At 47.9% G+C, this 20775-nt stretch overlaps 1 protein-coding gene across 12 annotated transcripts in view; it reads right to left on the bottom strand.

The window, feature by feature from the left end:
* Positions 1–204: 204 nt before the first annotated feature.
* LDB3 (LIM domain binding 3) overlaps positions 205–20775 on the bottom strand; it is a 161177-nt gene continuing 140606 nt past the window's right edge. For 11 of the 12 annotated variants that reach the window (XM_081190846.1, XM_081190853.1, XM_081190855.1 and 8 more), the window contains 5 exons: positions 12202–12523; positions 8852–9032; positions 7178–7298; positions 6693–6808; positions 205–5139 (listed from right to left, as the gene is read on the bottom strand). In XM_081190846.1, coding sequence (XP_081046972.1) covers positions 5050–5139; positions 6693–6808; positions 7178–7298; positions 8852–9032; positions 12202–12523 — 830 coding nt within the window. In that variant the 3' untranslated portion in view covers positions 205–5049. The remainder of the gene's footprint in view (positions 5140–6692; positions 6809–7177; positions 7299–8851; positions 9033–12201; positions 12524–20775) is intronic. The other variant, XM_081190852.1, reaches the window with a different exon arrangement.

The raw sequence follows: 20775 nt of genomic DNA, 5'->3' as shown, positions 1-20775 counted from the left end.
AAGGGGCAAAAAATCCAAATGCCTCAGCATTTTGGTTAATGTTAACCAAGTTGTAATGTTATGTGTGAACCTATGTATCTCAGAACTACTTTTCATAAAACAGTTGAAAACAGAAGATGGCTTTTTAAATGAGAGTATTCCTGGCTGATAAATTTTCTTTCATTCTCTATAAAGTTGAGAAAGAATTTTCACAGCGTTGGGTCCTTTTTCTTTTTTCTTTTGAAGGGTGCAGAATATTTTATTTGTGTTGGCACATATAATCCATGCAAAGTATATTCACTCACACCTCACAAATCACACATTACAATGAACATCTGAAATAAAAACCTAGGTGTTCAAAACCAAACCCATATGTAAAAGTAAGGTCACTTGTGGTGTCAAATCAATATTTCCATACATTTTAAAAAAGCAAGATGCATAGTGTGATTGCTGCAGAGACCAAATCACTGAGCTGCAAATGCTAATAACTTTCATTTTTTTACAAAATATCAGCACCTATTACCAGGCCTTCCTATTTAAAATTATGTGACCTAGCAGCAGATGCTATTTTTTAGTTACTGCTGCAGCATCCATGTTACTGAATACAGAGCGAGCTTTGAAATAAATATTTCATCCAAGCTACTGACCGCTGAAGGACCAAACCTGTGCCATTTGCTTGTGTGTATCGGTTTTATTTTTGTAAACTTGCTTTTTAGCATGCAGTGGTAAATTACATGAAATGCTTTTCTGAATGTCTATGACTTATGCAACATGTATTGTCCTCGAGGCAAACAGATTAGAAGCTAACTACAAAGGGGTTCCAAATCCAGATGGAAGGTTTGCCATGTGATTCAACAGGATGTGGATTGCACCCAGAAAGTTTTAAATAGATATTGGTGAGTTTCAACTTTAGAAAAAATAAAAGTTATAGTGTTTACTTAAATATCATTTCATATAATTTATCAAATCCCCTAAAATGATTTAATGCAACTTTCACCATTTGGTCATTCACAGGTACAGTATGTGACTTCTAGGAATAAAAGAAGCAAAAAATAATCACCACTCTTGCTAGTGAAACAAAATAGGAACAAAATTATTTTAGTAGGTAATAGTTATAGGTTACAAAGACGGTGAACAGCTGAACCTGCCTAGTGTTTTCCTTCCCTCAGTAGTTAATTTTCTACTTGACTATAGCCCCTACTCTGTATTACACATGCATATTCTTTTTCTTAAAAAGAGTGGTCTTGGCGGGGCAGATATGTGAGATACTACTTAAAGTTAACTCTTTGATGCTAGATACATTTACTGAGCAGTAAGAGCCACTGCAGATGTTACTTTCAGGCAGGCATGGCCAAACTTGGCCCTCCAGATGTTTTGGGACTACAACTCCCATCATCCCTAGCTAACAGGACCGGTGGTCAGGGATGATGGGAATTGTAGTCCCAAAACATCTGGAGGGCCAAGTTTGGCCATACCTGCTCAGGGCTTTGCATGTGAGAATTATTTATTTATACCCCACATTTTCCTGTCTTACAGATAAGACAGGAACAAGATAAATGGATAATGAAAACGGCTGACTTGCATGAGTCATGCAACATGGAAAGACCCCCCCCCCCCCCGTGGGAGATCTTATCCCCTTATCTGCAACGGTTTTATAGTCGCAGAAAGGCAGCCACAATCTCCCATTTGTGCCCTCCTGTATTCTACTACTCATTTGTGCAGAGCAGCTATTTCTGCAGGTAAACTAGTTACAGCAACACCTGCCCTGGCTCTGAGCAGACACCAGCATCAATGGAACCCTTTTCAAGTCAAACGTGTTTAGGGTCACACTCTACAACTACCACCTAAACATGCAGAGACTTCTGGCAGAGACGTATACAAAGGGGTATTTAAATAATGGCAGGACTGTGGCAGAAAACAAAGGGGCAAATGCACCTAGGAACCACTTAGGAACAGCGGAGCAGGTGAGAGATGCTCACCCTTGTGGTTTTAGTCATCCAAACGTTACTGGAAGAGCATGGGATCCAGTCGCGGGGCAGCAACAGCAATGCTACCCCTGCAACTTAAGAATGGGCCCTAAGTGACAACTGAGTGATTAATGACAGAGTTGTCACAGTACAGTCAACCCATGATCTATTGTAGGGTTTGTCATTCTGTTGTGAAGCAATAAATGTGGCTCACTGTCATTTTATTGGTAGAAAGTGCCCGCCAGAGATAATCTGAAGTGGAAAAAAGAGCAGTGTGATAATTGAGTCCTATTTGTGCGTGGTTGACTTCTCAGATCACAGAAAGTTTCATTGCCACCAACTATTCTAATTGTCTCCGGTTCCTAAGATGTAAAGAGAAAACCAGCATGACTCGTATATAATATTTTTTTTAAAAAAAAGTTTGACTAAAATTCTAGAGATTCTTTTAAAAGAACAATTAACCACACAGTTCTGCAGTCCTTGTTAAAATGACAAGACCAAGAAGAATTAAAGTGCTGTACTTGCATATATTCTGGAGGTCAGATATGCTTCACTATCCAACATAGAGACTGAGGAAAAGGAGCAAAATGTTGCATACAAAAAATTAACCTTGTGGTTTGTCCTCCAGTCTAAGGAAAAGGGGGAAATCAGAGCAGGATCCTGCAAAAGATGAGCACCTTTAAGTCAAATTGATTTGACTTAAAGCATATGCTAAACCAGGGTTTCCTAAAACTTGGGTCTCCAGCTGTTTTGGGACTACAACTCCCATCATTCCTAGCTAGCAGGTGGCTAGTGGTCAGGGATGATGGGAATTGTAGTCCAAAAACAGCTGGAGACCCAAGTTTGGGAAACTCTGTGCTGAACATTCTCCTGCAGAAATCAAAAGTGGTCTTAAAAGTGCATTCCATAACTTATTTATTTTAAAAAGGCATAGTGTTTGAGAGCAAGATAAAGCAGGTCCCCCCCAATTTTTTGACATCTAGTAAATAATAAAACACTACTTAAAAGGGGGTGCTATTTAAATACTCAATAGTCCAATAGTCAACATCCTTAAAATCAGATGGTTCTTTTCCCTTTTCATGAATGCTAAGTATGTGTTACTATAACCTTCAATTCCAAAGCTATTTCCTGAAGGGTATAACACTGGGATGATTTCAAAGTAAATGGCTTCAGATTATGACCATTTTGCGCACTCAGATGTTACTAACACTGACATACTCCTTCCATGCCTAGATCACAGATTAGGATGCTCCTCTGAGTAGACAGTTGCTTGATACTAACTGCTTAAATATCCAAACCTACAGACGGAATAAATACATGCTGCCAGTCTCAATAATACAAAAACTACAATAAGTATACTTGTTCTGATATTGTGCATGATTTGTTCAAAAGGCGTTACACTAATACTACTCTTAATATCCAAAAGCTTCGTTTTCTTGCAGCAGCAAACACAATCACACTTCAGAGGTGACGTTATCTAAGAATCTAATCACAGTTAGAACTGAGCATGCAGGTCATTCTGGGCTGCCCTGTGAACGGTATCAGTTTTAGCAGAAATAAGGGTTTGAATTGCCCCTGGCTGCTCTAGACTCCATTGTCCTTTTGGGAGCTGAGATTACACTATCTATTTTCCCTGCACCCATAAGATGAGAGGACAAGCAAGACGAAATGCTTCTCAGCTACACAGAGAAATACAGAGCGGATCCTCTCCAGGCTTTCCTCTTTCCTTATGTAGCAGCAGACTGGGGGAAACCGGTTCCCTTGTGATGCTCTGAATGAGGTAATCAGCTAAAACTCTTTAATGCTATATGCTCTCTGTTGCTTCTCTTCTTCTCAACAGGAATTATAGTTAACCAGCTTATTTCCTCCCAGCTCGCTTGCTCGCTCTTCCTACCAACCACCCCAACAGACAATTCCCTTCGTACATATCCAGAGCCTTGTGGCGACAGCTTCTCTGTAGCTCTATCCCACAGGATTGCCTCATGCATGTGAACACCGTAACAACTTGGGCAAAGCTGACTGCATGGTTTTCCCTCCCTCCCTTGCACGATCGCTACCCAAATGCCACTCTCCTTTCTGGTGGGAAGACTCATGCAATGAGCCCTGTACATGTGGTTGTGGTATAGACACGCATGTGTCATGGCCATAGCATCACAGTGAAATGGCTACCATGCAAATTCAGGTATGGGCAAAATAGGCCTGAGCTTACTCCACACTCTATCCCAACTAATATCAGGGCCAATTCACAGTCATGGCAGCAAGGAAGCTGCTGCCCCAAGGTGGTCTTGTGTTGCTCCAACAATGCAATGAGATGCACGGGAACCCAGGATGTGGCTTATTTCTATTCAAGTATTCACCAGCTGGGAGGGAGCACAATGCTCATGCAAGGAAAGGACCACATCATTGGTCCCGCCTTCCAGGATTCCTCCATATTCAGTTACCAGGGTGAGGTGGAACTGTACATACTAGAAGGAAGACAGTTCCACATCCGTGTGATGAAGTGTGGACATGCCCTTTGCTGTGTTCTGATTGCAAGCCTTGATTACGTTAACCAATGGGGTGTTTTTAGTTAACGCTATGAGGTTCATAAAAGTCATTCTAGAGTCTAAACTGTGTTTGTTTTGTGAGGAACACTCAGTTGGCCTATCACTATCGACTATAAAAGTTATGCTACGCCTACTATTTTGACACTTTGAGTTGTAAAGTAATACTAATAATGGTGGTTTTTTAAAAGCACTGTTGTGTAGTATAAGCTTTAAGTGTACGGTGCTGAACACACACACACACGAAGATATTCAGTATTTGTAATTTTATGCAACCGTTTTATAAATGATTCCCCCCCCACCCATTCATTTTGCTCAAACCTTTGCAGCAATCTTTCACTGTCAAGTTTTGAATATTCATTTCCTTTTTTAATATGAAGTATGTAGGAGAAAGATCTGCACATAGAAAAAGCAGCTGAATTCAATGTCAGAAGGTTCAAAATTCATTACCTCCCCTGACCCCTCCCGTCCCGGTCATGAGAAATCCATAACTATCTATATTTCGTTTGTTGAGCCAACTCCTAAACTTTTCACTTTGCCTTTAGCTTCTAGTTCTTCCTTTAGACATTGATGGCGTGTGCATGCTTCTTGCATAGCGGCTTATCCTTCTTCGAATAAAATGGCTGGCCTTCCAAATTCACATGGCACACCTGAAAATTAAGAATACAGGGATATTACGTGTAAACAAAGAGGGTGAAAGGCAGCATTCAAATTTCACGAGTTCAACAAAATGGCGTGTGAGTCCACCCCTAAGAGAAGAAGAATAAGAATTTGGACTTGATATCCTGCCTTTCACTCCCCTTAAGACAAGGATGTCCAAAGTTCGTTTTGGGGGCCTAATCCTGGTGTAAAATCCCAATTTCCTGGTGTAAAATCCCAATGAAAGGTCAACAACTTTGGGGTAAAATTGTAAAAAACAACTTCATTCTTAAAAAAAGGTCAACCACTTTAGCCAGCCCTCACGCATGTTCACTTCATCAAATCTGGCCCTCTTTGAAAAAAGTTTGGGCACCTCTGTGAAGGAGTCTCAAAGCGGCTAACATTCTCCTTTCCCTTCCTCCCCCACAAAAAACACTCTGTGAGGTGAGTGGGGCTGAGAGACTTCAGAGAAGTGCGACTAGCCCAAGGTCACCCAGCAGCTGCATGTGGAGGAGCAGAGACGCGAACCCGGTTCACGAGATTACGAGTCCACCATTCTTAACCACTACACCAGGCTGGCACTAACCTAGGCAACGAGCGAGAGTTGCACACAAAAGCATAGACAGTTGTGGCAGGTCCTTTAGGGCAGTGTTTTTCAACCACTGTTCCGTGGCACACTAGTGTGCCGCGAGATGTTGCCTGGTGTGCCGTGGGAAAAATTGAAAAATTCGAAAGATTTTAAAAAAATTAAAAAGTCAAATTTCCGCCCACTAGGCGGGCGCCGGACTGTGTCCACCCTATTTTCCATCCGTCCTGGGTGGGGGTCAGATCGGATGGGATCGGATGAGAGCGGACAGGCGGTCCGCTCTCATCCGATTCCCCATAGAGAGCAGCGGGGCTCTGACATCTCCCTCTCCGCACACAGTGCGGAGACGGAGCTGTCATCCGCCGGCTCAGCGGGGATCAGCGAATCGATCCCCGCTGAGCAGAGAACGGTCCGCAACGTTTGATTCCAGCCAGAATATCAGCTTTGTGTTCAGCCAAACAGGCCCAGGTTACGCACTGAATAAAGTATTTTATAATTTTTCATATTTCTGTTTACTTACTATTTCATAATAAAGTAATTATAAAATACTTTCTTTGTGTTTATTTGATTCCTATTCAAGAGAATTACTTTATATATAGTCAATATAGGCACAGAGTTAATTTTTTTAACATTTTCTAATGGTGGTGTGCCTCGTGATTTTTTTTCATGAAACAAGTGTGCCTTTGCCCAAAAAAGGTTGAAAAACACTGCTTTAGGGTGTATGGGGCACTGCCCCCCACCTCAGTCAGCCCTCAGGAAGCCCCTATCTGCACCAAGTGAAAAATGCCTTGGAGGTAGAAAACTAGTGCATCAGGAAGAAGACTACCCTAGAACCCTCCTATATAGTGAACCTCCCACCCACTGCAGTCAGAATGCTACAGTCCAGAAAGAAACTGCAGTGCCACAAATTTGCTGCACGGGAAGATTAGGAACAGGAGGACTGCAAAGCCCCAGCATGTTTTGATGCAAGAAACCTACAGCACAAATGAAGCAGGTGTCATGCCAAGTGTGTCCAAGGGCTTCGATGAACTTGTCTCCTGCTTCGACAGGGAAGTCGCACCCATGGCATTTGGTGCTGAACAAGGCCACATAATCTAGAAATGGAAACAAAAAACCAACATTTAGAATGCAAAACAGCTTTCTTCCAGGTCTGCTAGGTTTATTGTTGTTTGGAATACTATTTTTCTGCCTTACAAACTTGTTCTGGAATGGATTATTTCTCTCCTTCTGCCACCTATCCAAAACATCTGAGGGCAAATCCATGTGCAAAGTGTGGGCACAGTTTCAAATGGGAGGGTTGGTGGGGAGAATAGGCGCAGTGCCCAGTTATTCCATTCTCTTGGGCAGCCACACTTTTTGCTTGCATGCAGAGGTTTCCGAAAGAACAGAGGGCTAGGGGAGCATAAGACACTGAGCAACACTGTCCGTAAGATTTCCAGGAGCATAAGCTGGGTGTGCAATACCTTTCTCACAGTAGGGCTCTCCATCCTCCATATGGAAGAGGCTATTCCCAAATGGCTTCCTGCAGGCAGCACAGACAAAGCAAGTTGTGTGCCAAGTCTGCCGAAGGGCATGCATCACTTCCTGAAAGGCAAGCAGAGTAGCAGATGTATTGTTCACCACTGAAAGGGCATTCACGGAGAGAGAGACAGATGTGTCAGGCCAGGGCAGTGAAGGATAGGAGGACGATACGTTCTTCCTTAACTGGAGGGAAGAAGCCTTGGGCCAAGTGGAGTGGGGAGGGGGCTAAACCCTTCCCTCCCCAAGTGGCTTTCTCCCGCAAATCTGCTCTGCCAAATGTTTTGCCACAGCTGACACAGATCTGGAATGTCGGCTGGGGGGCAAATCAGCTGGTAGGAAAGGGGTGTGTGTGGATTAAGCATCTCCCACCCGCCCAAAACTTCTGTACAACACATCTTCCTAGGCCCTATTTCCCCAGAAACAGTGAGTGGGCTTTAAGAGCACAAGGTCAATGTGGCCTACAATCTGAGTTTAAAATAATCAAGTTCCTCCCTCCAGGTTCCGGCATCAGCTCAGATGTCTTTTTCAGATGCGAGAATACAAGCTTAGGCTGGCACTGTTTATTTTGGGGAGAAAGCCCCTTAAGCGGATGAGCACAGAACTGCTGTTGCCCCACAGGTGACCATTAAGGTTGGGGCTCCGAGAGGATATTTATGGAGCCCAGAGCCAATGAGACAAGGTCCTCTGACAGAGACATAATTTTGTATTTCTGGGATGGGCAAGAGATTTCAGTTATGGACCAAGACCCTGAGCAAGCTTTAGAGACCTGCTTTTGGACAGCAGCCATGGAGGACCCCAGTCTCAACTGGAGCCCAGGCCAGTTTCTTACCAACCCCCTGCTCTGCGGGTGGGGAGGTGGAGAGGGGGGGATGACTTTGGCATAGCTTGGGGTCCAGCATGGCTGCTTTTCTATCACAATAAAAATAGCCAGGTTAAGTGCACATTTTAGAGAGCGTTTTTAACAAATGAGAGAGAAAAGGGAGAGAGAGAGAGAGAGAGAGAGAGAGAGAGAGAGAGAGAGAGAGAGAAAGAACACAGAGTAATTTATGCACCACTCTGGCCACAGCTAATTACATGTCAGGCAATTGTTTAAATGTGCAGGTGGTGCTATAGGAAATGCTTCCTCTTTTCAGCTATTTAATTCATACTTACACAGATATTATGCAATTTGATCTGATGCTCTGCCCTTTTCGCCTAGCGCCGACAGCCCACCATCATTTAGGTCAGTAGCATGTCTCATTAGTGAGTCACTGTTAGCAAGTTTAATTAACTTTAATGAATGTGTTGCAAAACAACCCAGTAAATGAGCTTAGATTAAGTTATGGAGTTCACAGCAAACAAAATTCAGCTTGTGAACAGAGGCATGTTTGCTTACTGGATTAAAGAAAAAGCTATCAGTCATGGGCAGCCTGTGCTACTTACAACCTGATCAGAAACTGAACCAAATGGAAGCCAAGACAGCACCCTCAGGTTGACAGGCCCAGAAACTGCCTGACCTCTGGTGCTGGCAAGGTCACAATTCATCCTTCTTGATTGCTACTTTGTGGGCCTAACTCTGCCAGAACTCTGCCACAAGTCTTCTGCTGGCATTTGGCTGTGCTTGCTTGCAGACTTACCCCCATGATCTTGGTGTGGCATCTGGCACAGGTAGGGGCAAAGAATTGCTCATAGCAACGCTCACAGTACACACTGTTCTGCTCCTCAACAAAGCCGACGTCAGCCAGGGATGCCTTGCAGTATGCGCAGTAAAATTCCTCAGGATGCCAAGAACGACCCATGGCTACCAGGAAAGGACCCCTGTAAATCGCAGGACAGAAACATTCAAAGGTTGCAAATGTGAAGGACAGGTCTATATAACAACCTTGCATTGCTTTTCTATCTTTTATTTGCTCTGGCTTTCCCCACTGAATCCTGGGAGATGACGGTTTGATGGGGGTCCTGAAAAACCGCCTCCCAGAGGGGAAGTTGTGTCAGTCTGTTGCAACAAAAAGAGTCTTGTTGCACCTTAAAGGCTAATATATTTATTATGGCATAAGTTTCAGCAAAGCACAAGACTTCTGTTTGGTGGTCTGGCTCTAGGGGCACCAACGGAAGGAAGAGCATCTACACACATGGAGATTGCACTACTTTTCCATTCTCTTGAAAAAGTCAGACTTCCTGCAACCTAAGAAAAGACAGAAGAACCACAGGGAAAACGCAGGACGACAATGTCTGGGTGATGGTGCCATGTAGGTAAAGGTAAAGGGACCCCTGACCATTAGGTCCAGTCGTGACCGACTCTGGGGTTGCAGTGCTCATCTCGCTTTATTGGCTGAGGGAGCCGGCATACAGCTTCCAGGTCATGTGGCCAGCATGACTAAGCTGCTTCTGGAGAACCAGAGCAGTGCACGGAAACCTTCCCTCCGGAGCGGTACCTATTTATCTACTTGCACTGGTGTGCTTTCGAACTGCTAGGTGGGCAGGAGCAGGGACCGAGCAATGGGAGCTCACCCCGTCGCAGGAATTCGAACCGCTGACCTTCTGATCGGCAAGTCCTAGGCTCTGTGGTTTAATCCACAGCGCCACCCATGTCGGCGATGGTGCCATGTAGATGCCCCTTAAAAAGTGAGTGAACGCATGGCAGTTTCACGCTAGATACTTGGAGCAGGAAAACCCTAAGGCACCACAACAGCCTTTGCTCAGAATTGTCTGTTAAAATATTGCAAACATCTCTCCCAAACTACGATTCATAAAAGCCATTGCAAAGAAGGGATCACTTCTAAGTTCAAATCTGTAACGTAGAAATGCCCCAAGCTGAAAAATCTGAATGACGCTGACCTAGTGTTGCTATCAGGAGAATTAGATAAAGTAGGCATAATTAAATATGCTGTTTCTTTATATTCAGCCTTGGATAAGAACAGTTTGTACTCTCAACCAGATAAGTAGAAATGACACCTTGCGACATAACTCAAGTGCCCTGCATATGCTTCCACTGTCGTTAGTGATTCTTAAGTGCATATAAGTACCTAGTTTTGAATGCATACCAGCTCTGAAGAGCACATAAGAACAGGGCAGATGGTGATATATTCCTACTGAGTATAGACAATGCATAGATAGTCTTATTTCCCCAAAGCGCTAATAATAATTGTTTGGTTCTCTACCATGCTGGCAGGCTGCTAGATACAAAAGCCTGGGAGAAATTCTACTCCAGTATGGCCTATACCAGGGGTCAGCAAACTTTTTTAGCAGGGGGCTGGCCCACTGTCCCTCAGACCTTGGGGGGGGGGCGGACTATATTGGGGGGGAGAACAAATTCCTATGTCCCACAAATAACCCAGAGATACATTTTAAATAAAAGGACACATTCTACTCATGTAAAAACACGCTGATTCCTGGACCATCTGCGGGCCGGATTTAGAAGGTGATTGGGCCAGATCCGGCCCCCGGGCCTTAGTTTGCCTACCCATGGCCTATACGAATTATTATTATTATTTCAATGGCTTCAGCGTGGTCTCCTTTGCAAGGTAAGGAGACTAGCAGCAGCAGCAGCAGCAGCATGAGAAAGGTGATCAATTCCATGGATCACCTTAACAGAGAAGATGTTGCCTGCCTTGTGCATAGAGCTTAGCTGTGGGCAAAATCCAATCAAAATCCCATTGCAACAGTGTGCCCCAAGGCCAAATTTAATCAGAGTGACTAACACCAATTGCTTCTGCAGAAGACAATCTTATCAGGGTGGGGAGCATCCTGACCATAAATGCAGAGTGAAAAGAGGCATAGGAAATTAAAGGCTGTCTAGGAAGGAAGGACACCTTCCCCCAAAAGGTCTAAAAACTGGGCTTCTAAGACCACTTCCAGTTTCCTTTGTGTGGTACCACTCTTGCTGCTGGGTCACTTTGCTGCTGAAAATCCCTCCTGCTGACAGCCAGAATCCAGGGTTCCTCCACTTTTCCTTCACTGCCTCTGGTTTTTGCACCTCTTGGTCCCTGCTTGCTGCTAAGGGTTCAGAAGTCCTTTTCAGGGCTCTCCTTTGGGGCTTGTCCACACGCCCCCTTGTCCCATGCCTATAAAGCATGTGCCCGAGTGGTTTTCTGCTTGTGTCACGCTTTCTAGGCATGGGTCCAAGCAGTTTTGCCTTTGCCCCACCGCTATCCCCAAGGAAACCTCCTATTTAGTGCTAAATCGGAGCAGACACCACTCTGGAGAAAATCTGATTGATGCTTGATCCAATTCAGCAGTAAATAGCGGGTTTTCCGGGGGGGGGGGAGTGTGGAGCCCTGTTTCTGCTCCTCCAGGGTCCTGCTTGCTGAAGCAGAGACCCTTGTTCAAAAGTCCTTTTCAAGGCTGCTTTCCTTCTTCATCCTTCAGTGCACCCCAGTTTTGCTGCTCATCAGGGTAGGAAAACTAGCTTTATACAGTCGTACCTCGGAAGTCGAGCGGAATCCGTTCCAGAAGTCCGTTTGGCTTCCAAAATGTTCAGAAACCAAGGTGCGGCTTCCAATTGGCTGCAGGAAGCCCCTGCACGTAGGAGATTCAGGTTTCGAAAAACGTTCGCAAACTGGAACACTCACTTCTGGGTTTGCGGCGTTTGGGAGCCAAAAGTCTGACTCACAAGGCGTTCGACTTCCGAGGTACGACTGTGTTGTCTTCCGGAGATCCTTCCACTACAGATTGTAGCTGCCACACTGGCTCCATCTTCGTATCTCTACATGACTGTGTGTTCGAGAAGTATTTTAGCTCTTCCTTAAGTCAGCCTTCCACAAAGCTTGTGCTGGCTGCATGTAGCCAAGGCCTAGTTTGTGAGTGCAGGGAGAAATAGCAGTGTCACAGCAGCAGCAGCAGCAGCAGCAGCAACACATCTTTCCTCCTTTCTTAAGGGCCAAAGCCCTGCTCAACCTCACTAGGAATCCTGGCCCACTGGTCTAAATTGCTCTGCGATGTGATGCCTTCCCATTCCCCCTCCCTCAGAAGAGTCCCACTGGCATACCTGATGATGCTATTACAGTGTCCGCACAGCGGAGTCCGGCTGCTGGCTGGGAAGCGCTCAGCCCTCTGAATCGTTCCCCGGGCAACTGCCGGAGCCTGGGAAGAGGCCGGGATGGAAGGAGGCGGGTACGCGGGGGCCGAGGCAGGCGGGGGTGGCACCGGAGCCCCCCGTGGCAGGATATGCTTGGTGACAGTGGTGGTGCTTTTCCCCGGAGCAAACTTCTGGGAGAAGGAGTCGTCCGTGATCCAGGGAGGACGGCTTGAAGGCTCCGCTTGGCTTGGAGCTTGGGTGTGTACAGGCCCTGGGGCTGGCGCCGGAGCTGCTGTTAAGGAAAGGAAACAGTGTTCACCCGGCTGCCTTTATTTTCGCTATTGCAAGCCGCGGTATTGACCAGAACCTCCTTCAAGCCACAACGGCCTCAGGTGACCTCAACTGCCGCCCAGCCCATTATCACAAATCAAGTGCTGCGCAGCTGATCCAAGGATATCAGATAAGCCCCTGTCTCTGGAGCCAAATCAACGATAAAAGCCACTGCCGAGTCTCGGTTTGGCCATGATTATCAAGGTCACCTACAGTAACATTGCAGCAGCAGCAGTAGCAAGGTTTTATTCAGGGAGGATGGAGGGAGTTAATACATCCAGTGCATTTGGATAAAGGCAGCATGCGACTGATATATATGCAAAACCTGAAGGACTTTTCTTATCCACTGCAGCAAAATATGGAAAGTCCTTGGGTTGTGGTGGCCTATGGTGCAGTCAGAAGTTAAGACCCACTGTTTCAAGGGGGCTTAATTCAGGTAGGTGGGCAAATGTGTGCGCAGTCTCCTGGTTAGGGTGAAGGCGGAACCTCAGCCAACCCCTGCCTTCCTGGCTCCTTATTTATATCCAGTCTAGAGTATGGCATTGGCTGTTTTGCTTCCTCCTCCTCCTCAACTCTCAATGTTGTCATTATATAACTAGGTAGGGAGGAGGATGGGGGCAAAAGCTTGGATCTGCCTGGCATTAGCTCTGGCGCCACCTACTTGTGGTCTCCCTGTCTTCCACCCAACCAGTTCCAATAGGTGCCAGCCATCACTGTAGAAAACACACACAAAAAACAACACCTTGGCCAACTGTAATTGAAAAAGGGTGCCAGACATGGGCATAGCCAGGCTTTTTGTTGGGGGGTGGGGCAGGCTTTTGTTAGGAGGTCAGAACCTCAGATTTATATTGATTTGTATTTATTGTTACTGGTTTTTTTGGGGGGGGCAGCAGTCTCCCCTGTCTCCCCCCACTTGGCTGCGTGCATGGTGCCAGCAGCTTTAATCCAATTTGATTCCTCTCAACCGGGCAGAAGCTTTGTGTTCCTGTGCAACCAACAAAACAGCAACTTTTTTCTTCCTCCAGAAAGAAACGTGTCTGGGCAAATTCCCCAGAAAGACAGGCTTGCAACTCAGTTCTCATGCATTGCACTGCATAGTTCTTTTGAATGGAGGACAGCTGCAGGGACTCCCCATTCCCCCCCACCCAGGAATGGAAAGTATTTTTGTCTCCATCATAATGCTGTTTCCTGACTCTTACCCCCTCCCCTTAACGTCCCTCTCTACTTCTATTAAAAGCGTTGGGGCTTGCCTTTCTTCCTGAAAGGCACCGCCTCCAACCCGACCTCCCTGCTCCCCCCTCCCCCCATTTGTTGCTGGTTCCCTTCCAAGACTGCTCACTTTTCCAAAGTGTGAGCTTGATCTGATCTGCTGGCCACAGCTAAATTCCCTAGTACTTCTTGACGCACAGCTGTGGTATTGTTTGGTGGCTTCCTGACCTCTCCCCTCCCTCCCTCCCTCCCTCCCTCCTACATCCATACATCCATGCACACTGATCCATAGGGTCCCTCCTGAAATCCAGCTGCCTTTTGAGAATGCCCCCATTGTGCTGGGCTCTAATATTATGCTCCGCCTTAGGTATAATGCCTCCATTCACAAACAGCTGTAATGCCCAGGGCGTAAAATAGGCAGCAGCAATTAACCCTTTGCAGGCACCAAGGAATCAGGATCTCTTCCTCCCTTCCACTCCATAAAAACATAGGAAGCTGCCTTAAACCGAGTCAGCCCTTGGATCCATCTGCAACTATGGAAACTAGCAGAGGCCCTGAAGGGTTTTGGAGAAGGGACTCTGCCAGCCTTACCTGGCGCAGACATTCTATGAATGAACCCTTCCCCCATCTATTGATTAGCCATGCTTTCATTCTCCTTGCACTCTTGCCAGATAGGCATGTGCTTTTATGGGGTGCATTGAACTATGGCCACAGCAGTTCAGTTGCATTCTGACAACTCACTCCTGGCTGTGCAAATCAAGAGAGCTCAGCTATAGGATCAGCAGATGCCTGTGATGTTGTTTCTTACTGGACTGCCCCACTTCAGGTGGGAGATGCCGGCTGGGGTCATTGTTTCCAAATGCAGCCGCCCAGTGGTCCCTGGGAAGCTCACAAGGCAGGGCAGCGACAGCTCTCCGCTGTTGGTGTCCATAGCACCTGGTAGGCTGCCCCTGAACATGGAAGTTCTATTTCACTGTCACGGGTAATAGCTGTTGAGATGGACCTATGCTTTGAGAGAATGTGTCTAATCCTTCTCGAACACCATCTAACCCGGGCACCAGGCTTGATTTCAAAAGCTGCCTTCTGATGATCAGCTTGGACCTCTGGGCAAGAGCCACCTGTCCTCTTCTGTGGCAGCCTGCTGAGCTGGGGTGGGGAGGGAGAAGGGGTGTGGCGGGCAGGGAGGAGAGAGAGAAAAAGAAAAAGAGAGAAGGGCTTGTGTGTGTGTGTGTGTGTGTGTGTGTGTGAGAGAGAGAGAGAGAGAGAGAGAGAGAGAGAGAGAGAGAGAGAGAGAGAATGGGGGTTTTATTAGGAAGGAGAAGGGAGTGAATGTGTGAGTGAGAGAAGGAGAAAGAGGAAGGGAGGAAGGAAAGATGACAGTGGCCACTTTTTGCTACATTCGAAACATGTTCTTTTCCTCAAAGAATTCTGGGCACTGCGGTTTGTTAAGGGCTGCTGGGAGCTGTAACTGTGTGTGGAGGGGGGGGGGGAGTAAACTACAATGCCCAGAATTCTTTGAGGGAAACCGTGTTGTGAGGGTTTGATTAGCTGCTTGTGCGTGAAAACGTGCTCCCTCAGAGTTTGTGCGCCCCCACAAACCTCCGTGTGTGACGGAGCTCCTCAGACATGTCTGCTCTAGTCACTAGTAGAGTCCGACAGTGGCTGTCTGCGGAAGCGTTTCCAGCAAAGAAGTTCCTTAACGGAAACGCGTCTCCTGGACTCACGGCGTGACAGTTTCCTGCGAGGTATGGGTCTCCCTATGGGAGACTCCGATACCTCCCCACTGTTCTCGCTGGAAGCCTCCCTGAGCCCTCCCTCCTGCTCGCATTCCCTCAGAGACCCACTCCTCCCCCTGCTGGTCCCTGCTTCAGCAGTTGAGTCTCTTTCATCCTGCCTGAGTCCCTCCACCACCTGATGCTCTGATGGCAGTTCCCTGACATCCACCTCCCCTCCAGGGCCCCCCTCACCCCCTCCCAATTCCTCCCCCCTGGGAGGTGAAGGGCTAAAACCCCGAAACGAATCTTCCTCATCTTCTGACGTCTCGAACAATTCTCTCCATCGATCGTCGTCCTGGCCAGCTGAATCCTCCTCCTCTTCAGAATCTGGGAACCCCTCCAACTCCTCTTCCTCGTCGGTGGTGGCAAAGTATTCCCTTCGGAACCTCGCTACAGGCTGAGGTTTACGTGGGAACCTCTGATGAAAAGTCTCTATTAAAACCTCGTCATTGACATCCTCTGCCCTAACCCAGGTGTTTTCCGACTCCGGTTCCCCTTCCCACATTACCAAATACTCTACTTGATCTCCCTTCCACCTGGAATCGAGGATCTCCGCTACATGGTAGCTGTGTTCCTTCTCCTCCATTGCTGGTCCCCTAGTGACCCTCCCCTCACTGTCTCCTCTATACGGTGACAGCAACGACCTGTGAAAAACTGGGTGCAGCTTCATGTGGTTCGGTAACCGGAGCCTGAAAGCCACTGGATTGACCTGCTGTATGACTTCAAACGGACCCAGCCTTTTGGGTCTTAATTTCTTACAACCTCCTTTGAATGGCAACCCTTGGGTTGACAGCCACACCTGGTCCCCCACCCTGATGCTTTCACCTTCCCTTCTGTTTTTGTCTGCTTGCCTCTTATATTCCTCCTTAGCCCTGTTTAAGTTGAGTTGGAGCTGGCGATGGATCGCTTCCATTTCTTCCACGAACTGTTCTGCAGCTGGAACGCTCCAGTTCTCCCCCTCCCCCCCTGGGAAGGCTCTGGGATGGCACCCGTGATTAGCCAAAAAGGGGCTCATCCCCGTGGACACGTTCTCTGCATTGTTGTAGGCAAATTCTGCCAACGCCAGCTTCTCCACCCAATCATTCTCTCTGTCATTAACATAACACCTCAAATATTGTTGGAGAACCCCATTTGCTCTTTCCGCCTGCCCGTTGGTTTCAGGATGACGGGCCGTCGAGAAATTAACCTCTACATGCAGTAAGCTCATGAGCTTCCTCCAGAACCTGGAAGTAAATTGTTTCCCTCGGTCTGAAACCACCCTCAAGGGGGCGCCATGCAACCTAAACACATTCTCTACAAACAATTTGGCGGTTTCTTCTGCTGTAACCGCATGTGAGCAGGCTATGAAGTGGGCCATTTTAGTTAACAGGTCTACTACAACCATGATGGCTGTTTTCCCTCTAGACCTTGGCAGATCAGTCATAAAATCTATTGCCACTGCTTCCCACGGTCTCTCAGGTGTGGGCAGTGGTTCTAATAAACCAGCCGGCGCCTGCCTCTCCCCCTTGGCTCTTTGGCATTGTTCACACCCTCTCACATACTCCCGCACATCTTCCCTGACCTTGGGCCACCAAAATTCCCTGGTAACCAGCCACATGGTTTTGTGTTGCCCAAAGTGCCCTGCTGTGGGGCTATCGTGCAGCTGCTTGAGTACTTTCTCCCTCAATTCCCCTTCAGGTATATATAACGCTCCCTTATAATACAATGCCCCATTTCTCTCCTCAAAACCACCGGGTTTGTCTTCCTCCCCTCTGAGATCCCTGAGTTTCCCCTGGGCGTATGCATCCTGCACCGTACCCTCTACCAATTCCCTTTGCCCCACCAAAGTCGCCCCACACACCCAGCAGTCCTCTGGAATGATATGGGTTTCTTCGGGTGCTCCCTCCCCCTCCAAATATTCAGGTTTGCGTGAGAGAGCGTCCGCCCTAACATTCTCTGGGCCTGGCACATAACAAATCTCAAAGTTAAATTTGGAGAACTCTTGGGCCCATCTCAACTGCCTTTGGTTGAGCACTCGCGCCGTTCTCCAGTACTCTAGATTTTTATGGTCCGTGCACACTTGCACTTTATGTTGTGCACCAACTAGCAGATGCCTCCATCTCCGGAACGCCTCATGAATAGCAAGCAGTTCTCGGTCGTACACCGTGTAGTTCCTCTCGGATTTGTTCAGCTTCCGCGAGAAGAAGGCACACGGACGCCACTCCGACTCCTCCTTCCCCGGCTGCAGAAGAAGCACCGCCCCTATGGCTCTGTCAGATGCGTCTGTTTCAACCCTTAGCTTCTTTCGTAAATCCACATGCAGAAGTTGTTCTTCAGAGGCGAAGGCCCTTTTCAGTTCCTCAAACGCTCGCTCCGCCTCCGCCGTCCATACAAACTTCTTCTTACTGCTGAGACAGTCAGTGATGGGCGCCGTCAGATGGGCGAAGTTGCGGATGAACTTACGATAAAAGTTTCCAAACCCTAGGAACCTCTGCACATCCTTCTTGGTTTTGGGTGTTTTCCATTCCAGCACTGCCTGTACCTTGCCGGGATCCATGGCCAATCCCTTGTCTGACAGGCGGTACCCCAGGAATTCCACCTCCTTGGTATGGAACCGACACTTCTCCAGTTTGACCCACAGCCTGTTGGCTTGCAGTCTGCTCAACACTTCTCTGACGTCTCTCACATGTTGCTCCTCATTCTCAGAATACACCAACACATCATCTAGAAAGGCAACGCAATTCTTGTAGAGCAAAGGGCCCAGCACGTGGTTCATAAAAGATTGAAAACACGCGGAGCCTGCTTGTAATCCAAATGGCATAACGAGGTATTCAAACGCCCCCAAAGGGGTAAACATGGTGGTTTTCCATTCATCCCCTTTCCTTATGCGTATCAGGTTGTACGCCCCCCTTAGATCCAGCTTTGTGAAAATCTTTCCCTTCCTCACCATGGTCAAAATATCATCAATTCTGGGCATAGGGAACGCCACCGGTTCAGTCACTGCATTCAGCCGCCTAAAATCACATACAAGTCTCGGCTTGTCCGCATTTTTTTTGTCCACAAAGAACACTGGGCTCCCCCCTGCTGCTTTGGACTCTCTGATGAAGCCTCTCTTCAGGTTCTTGTCAATGAACCCTCGCAACTCCTGCATTTCCCTGTCTGACATGGCATACAACTTGCCCACGGGAAGCTGTGCTCCAGGGAGTAAATTGATCTGACAATCAAAGGGTCTATGAGGTGGTAGTTGGTCAGCTTCCTTCTCGCTGAACACGTCGCTGAGATCTGCATACTGTGGTGGTACCTTCACCTTCCCCATTACTTCAGTCCCTGCTAGGGTGGCTTGGGCCCCTACTGAACCCTTCTCCCCTTTGCAGTGTTCTAGGCAATGTGCTGAACCAAAGGACACCACTCTTTGATGCCAGCCAACCAGCGGATCATGTAGAGCTAGCCAGCTCATTCCCAAAATAATGGGAGCGCCTCCCAGGGTGGCCACATTAAACGCTATCAGTTCTGTGTGCCTTGCCACCCTCATTATCATTGGGACAGTCTGCAAGCGGACTCCTCCTCCCAACAACTCCCTGCCATCAATCGTGGTCACCTGCAGGGGGTTGCTTAAAGGGATGGTCTGTATCTGGTGTTCAGCAGCAAACTCCTTGCTCATAAAATTGCAGGAGCTGCCTGAGTCCAATAGCGCCTTTATTTTTAGGGGGTGCCCATTCTGCAGCTCTAGCGACACTTCAATCACTAGAGCAGGTCGAGGAGCTTCTGGCACGGGCACTTTCACTGCTCTTTGGCCTGGCTGCAGTGCCCCAATTGTGGCAACCAGGCGTTGGCTTTTACCTGCTCCGCTCCCCCTTCTTCTCCCCCCTCAACAGCTCCCACCATCCCTTGCCATTCCTTCCTCTGGGGGCAGACTCTGGCAAAGTGGCCTGGCTGTTGGCAGAGATAGCATTTCCGGGGGCCCTTTCCCTCCTTCTTAGCTCCCTCGCTGGTTTTTGAAAATGCGCGCGCGCGCGCTGTTCCGATTTCCATCGGCTCTGCCGGCGGGAAAGCTGGCTCAGGAATGTCTGGAATGCGGAACTCCTTCCAACGTTCCCCTCTCCCTTCCCGCCTCTCCAAGGCTCTTGCCTCCTGCCGCGCTCCTATGGTCAGCGCAGATTTGGTCAGCTGATCCATAGACTCCGCCCTGGGGCTCCGTGCCAGCTCGTCTTTCACCCCCGAAGAAAGACCTTCTTCAAATAGCATTTGAACGGGTGCCGCCGATAAATCCCAACTCAGTCTGTGAATCAGCATGGTAAACTCAGTCCAATATTCACGTACAGATCGACTCCCCTGCTTACAAGCCATTAGCTGTCTGCGCACCACCCCTTCCTCAATATCGCTGGAAAACATGATATCCATTGCACGAAAGAACTTCATTGTGTCCTTTAGTATGTCATTGTGCGTTGCCATTAGGGGTCGAACCCAGTCTCTAGCCCCTTTCTCAAGATGCCCAATTACAAAAGCAACTCGCGATTCCTCATCAGGGAACTCATCGAACTGCACATTAAGGGCATATTGCATCTCTGTCCTAAAAGCATGGTAGTCCTTGGGGTCCCCCCCAAATTTCTGCACCAATCCTGGTACCTTTCTGGGGAATTGAGTGGCTCTCCCCTTCTTGTCTGCATCCTGAGCCCTTCTCTCCTCCAGCCTCGCCGTCTGCAGGGCCAGTTGAACCTCCAACGCTCGGTATCGATCTTCCAAGCTTGGACCAGCTCCAGCCCCTGCTCCTCCGGTTCCGGTTGGTTCGCTCATGATGCCTTCTCTTGCACAGGCAGCGTACAAAGACTGTCGGACTGCTGTGAGGGTTTGATTAGCTGCTTGTGCGTGAAAACGTGCTCCCTCAGAGTTTGTGCGCCCCCACAAACCTCCGTGTGTGACGGAGCTCCTCAGACATGTCTGCTCTAGTCACTAGTAGAGTCCGACAGTGGCTGTCTGCGGAAGCGTTTCCAGCAAAGAAGTTCCTTAACGGAAACGCGTCTCCTGGACTCACGGCGTGACAGTTTCCTGCGAGGTATGGGTCTCCCTATGGGAGACTCCGATACCTCCCCACTGTTCTCGCTGGAAGCCTCCCTGAGCCCTCCCTCCTGCTCGCATTCCCTCAGAGACCCACTCCTCCCCCTGCTGGTCCCTGCTTCAGCAGTTGAGTCTCTTTCATCCTGCCTGAGTCCCTCCACCACCTGATGCTCTGATGGCAGTTCCCTGACACGTG

This window comes from Podarcis bocagei, assembly GCF_964188305.1.
Source record: "Podarcis bocagei genome assembly, chromosome: 4".
NCBI classification, from domain to species: Eukaryota; Metazoa; Chordata; class Lepidosauria; order Squamata; family Lacertidae; genus Podarcis; species Podarcis bocagei.
This window is presented reverse-complemented; position numbering and strand designations above follow the sequence as displayed.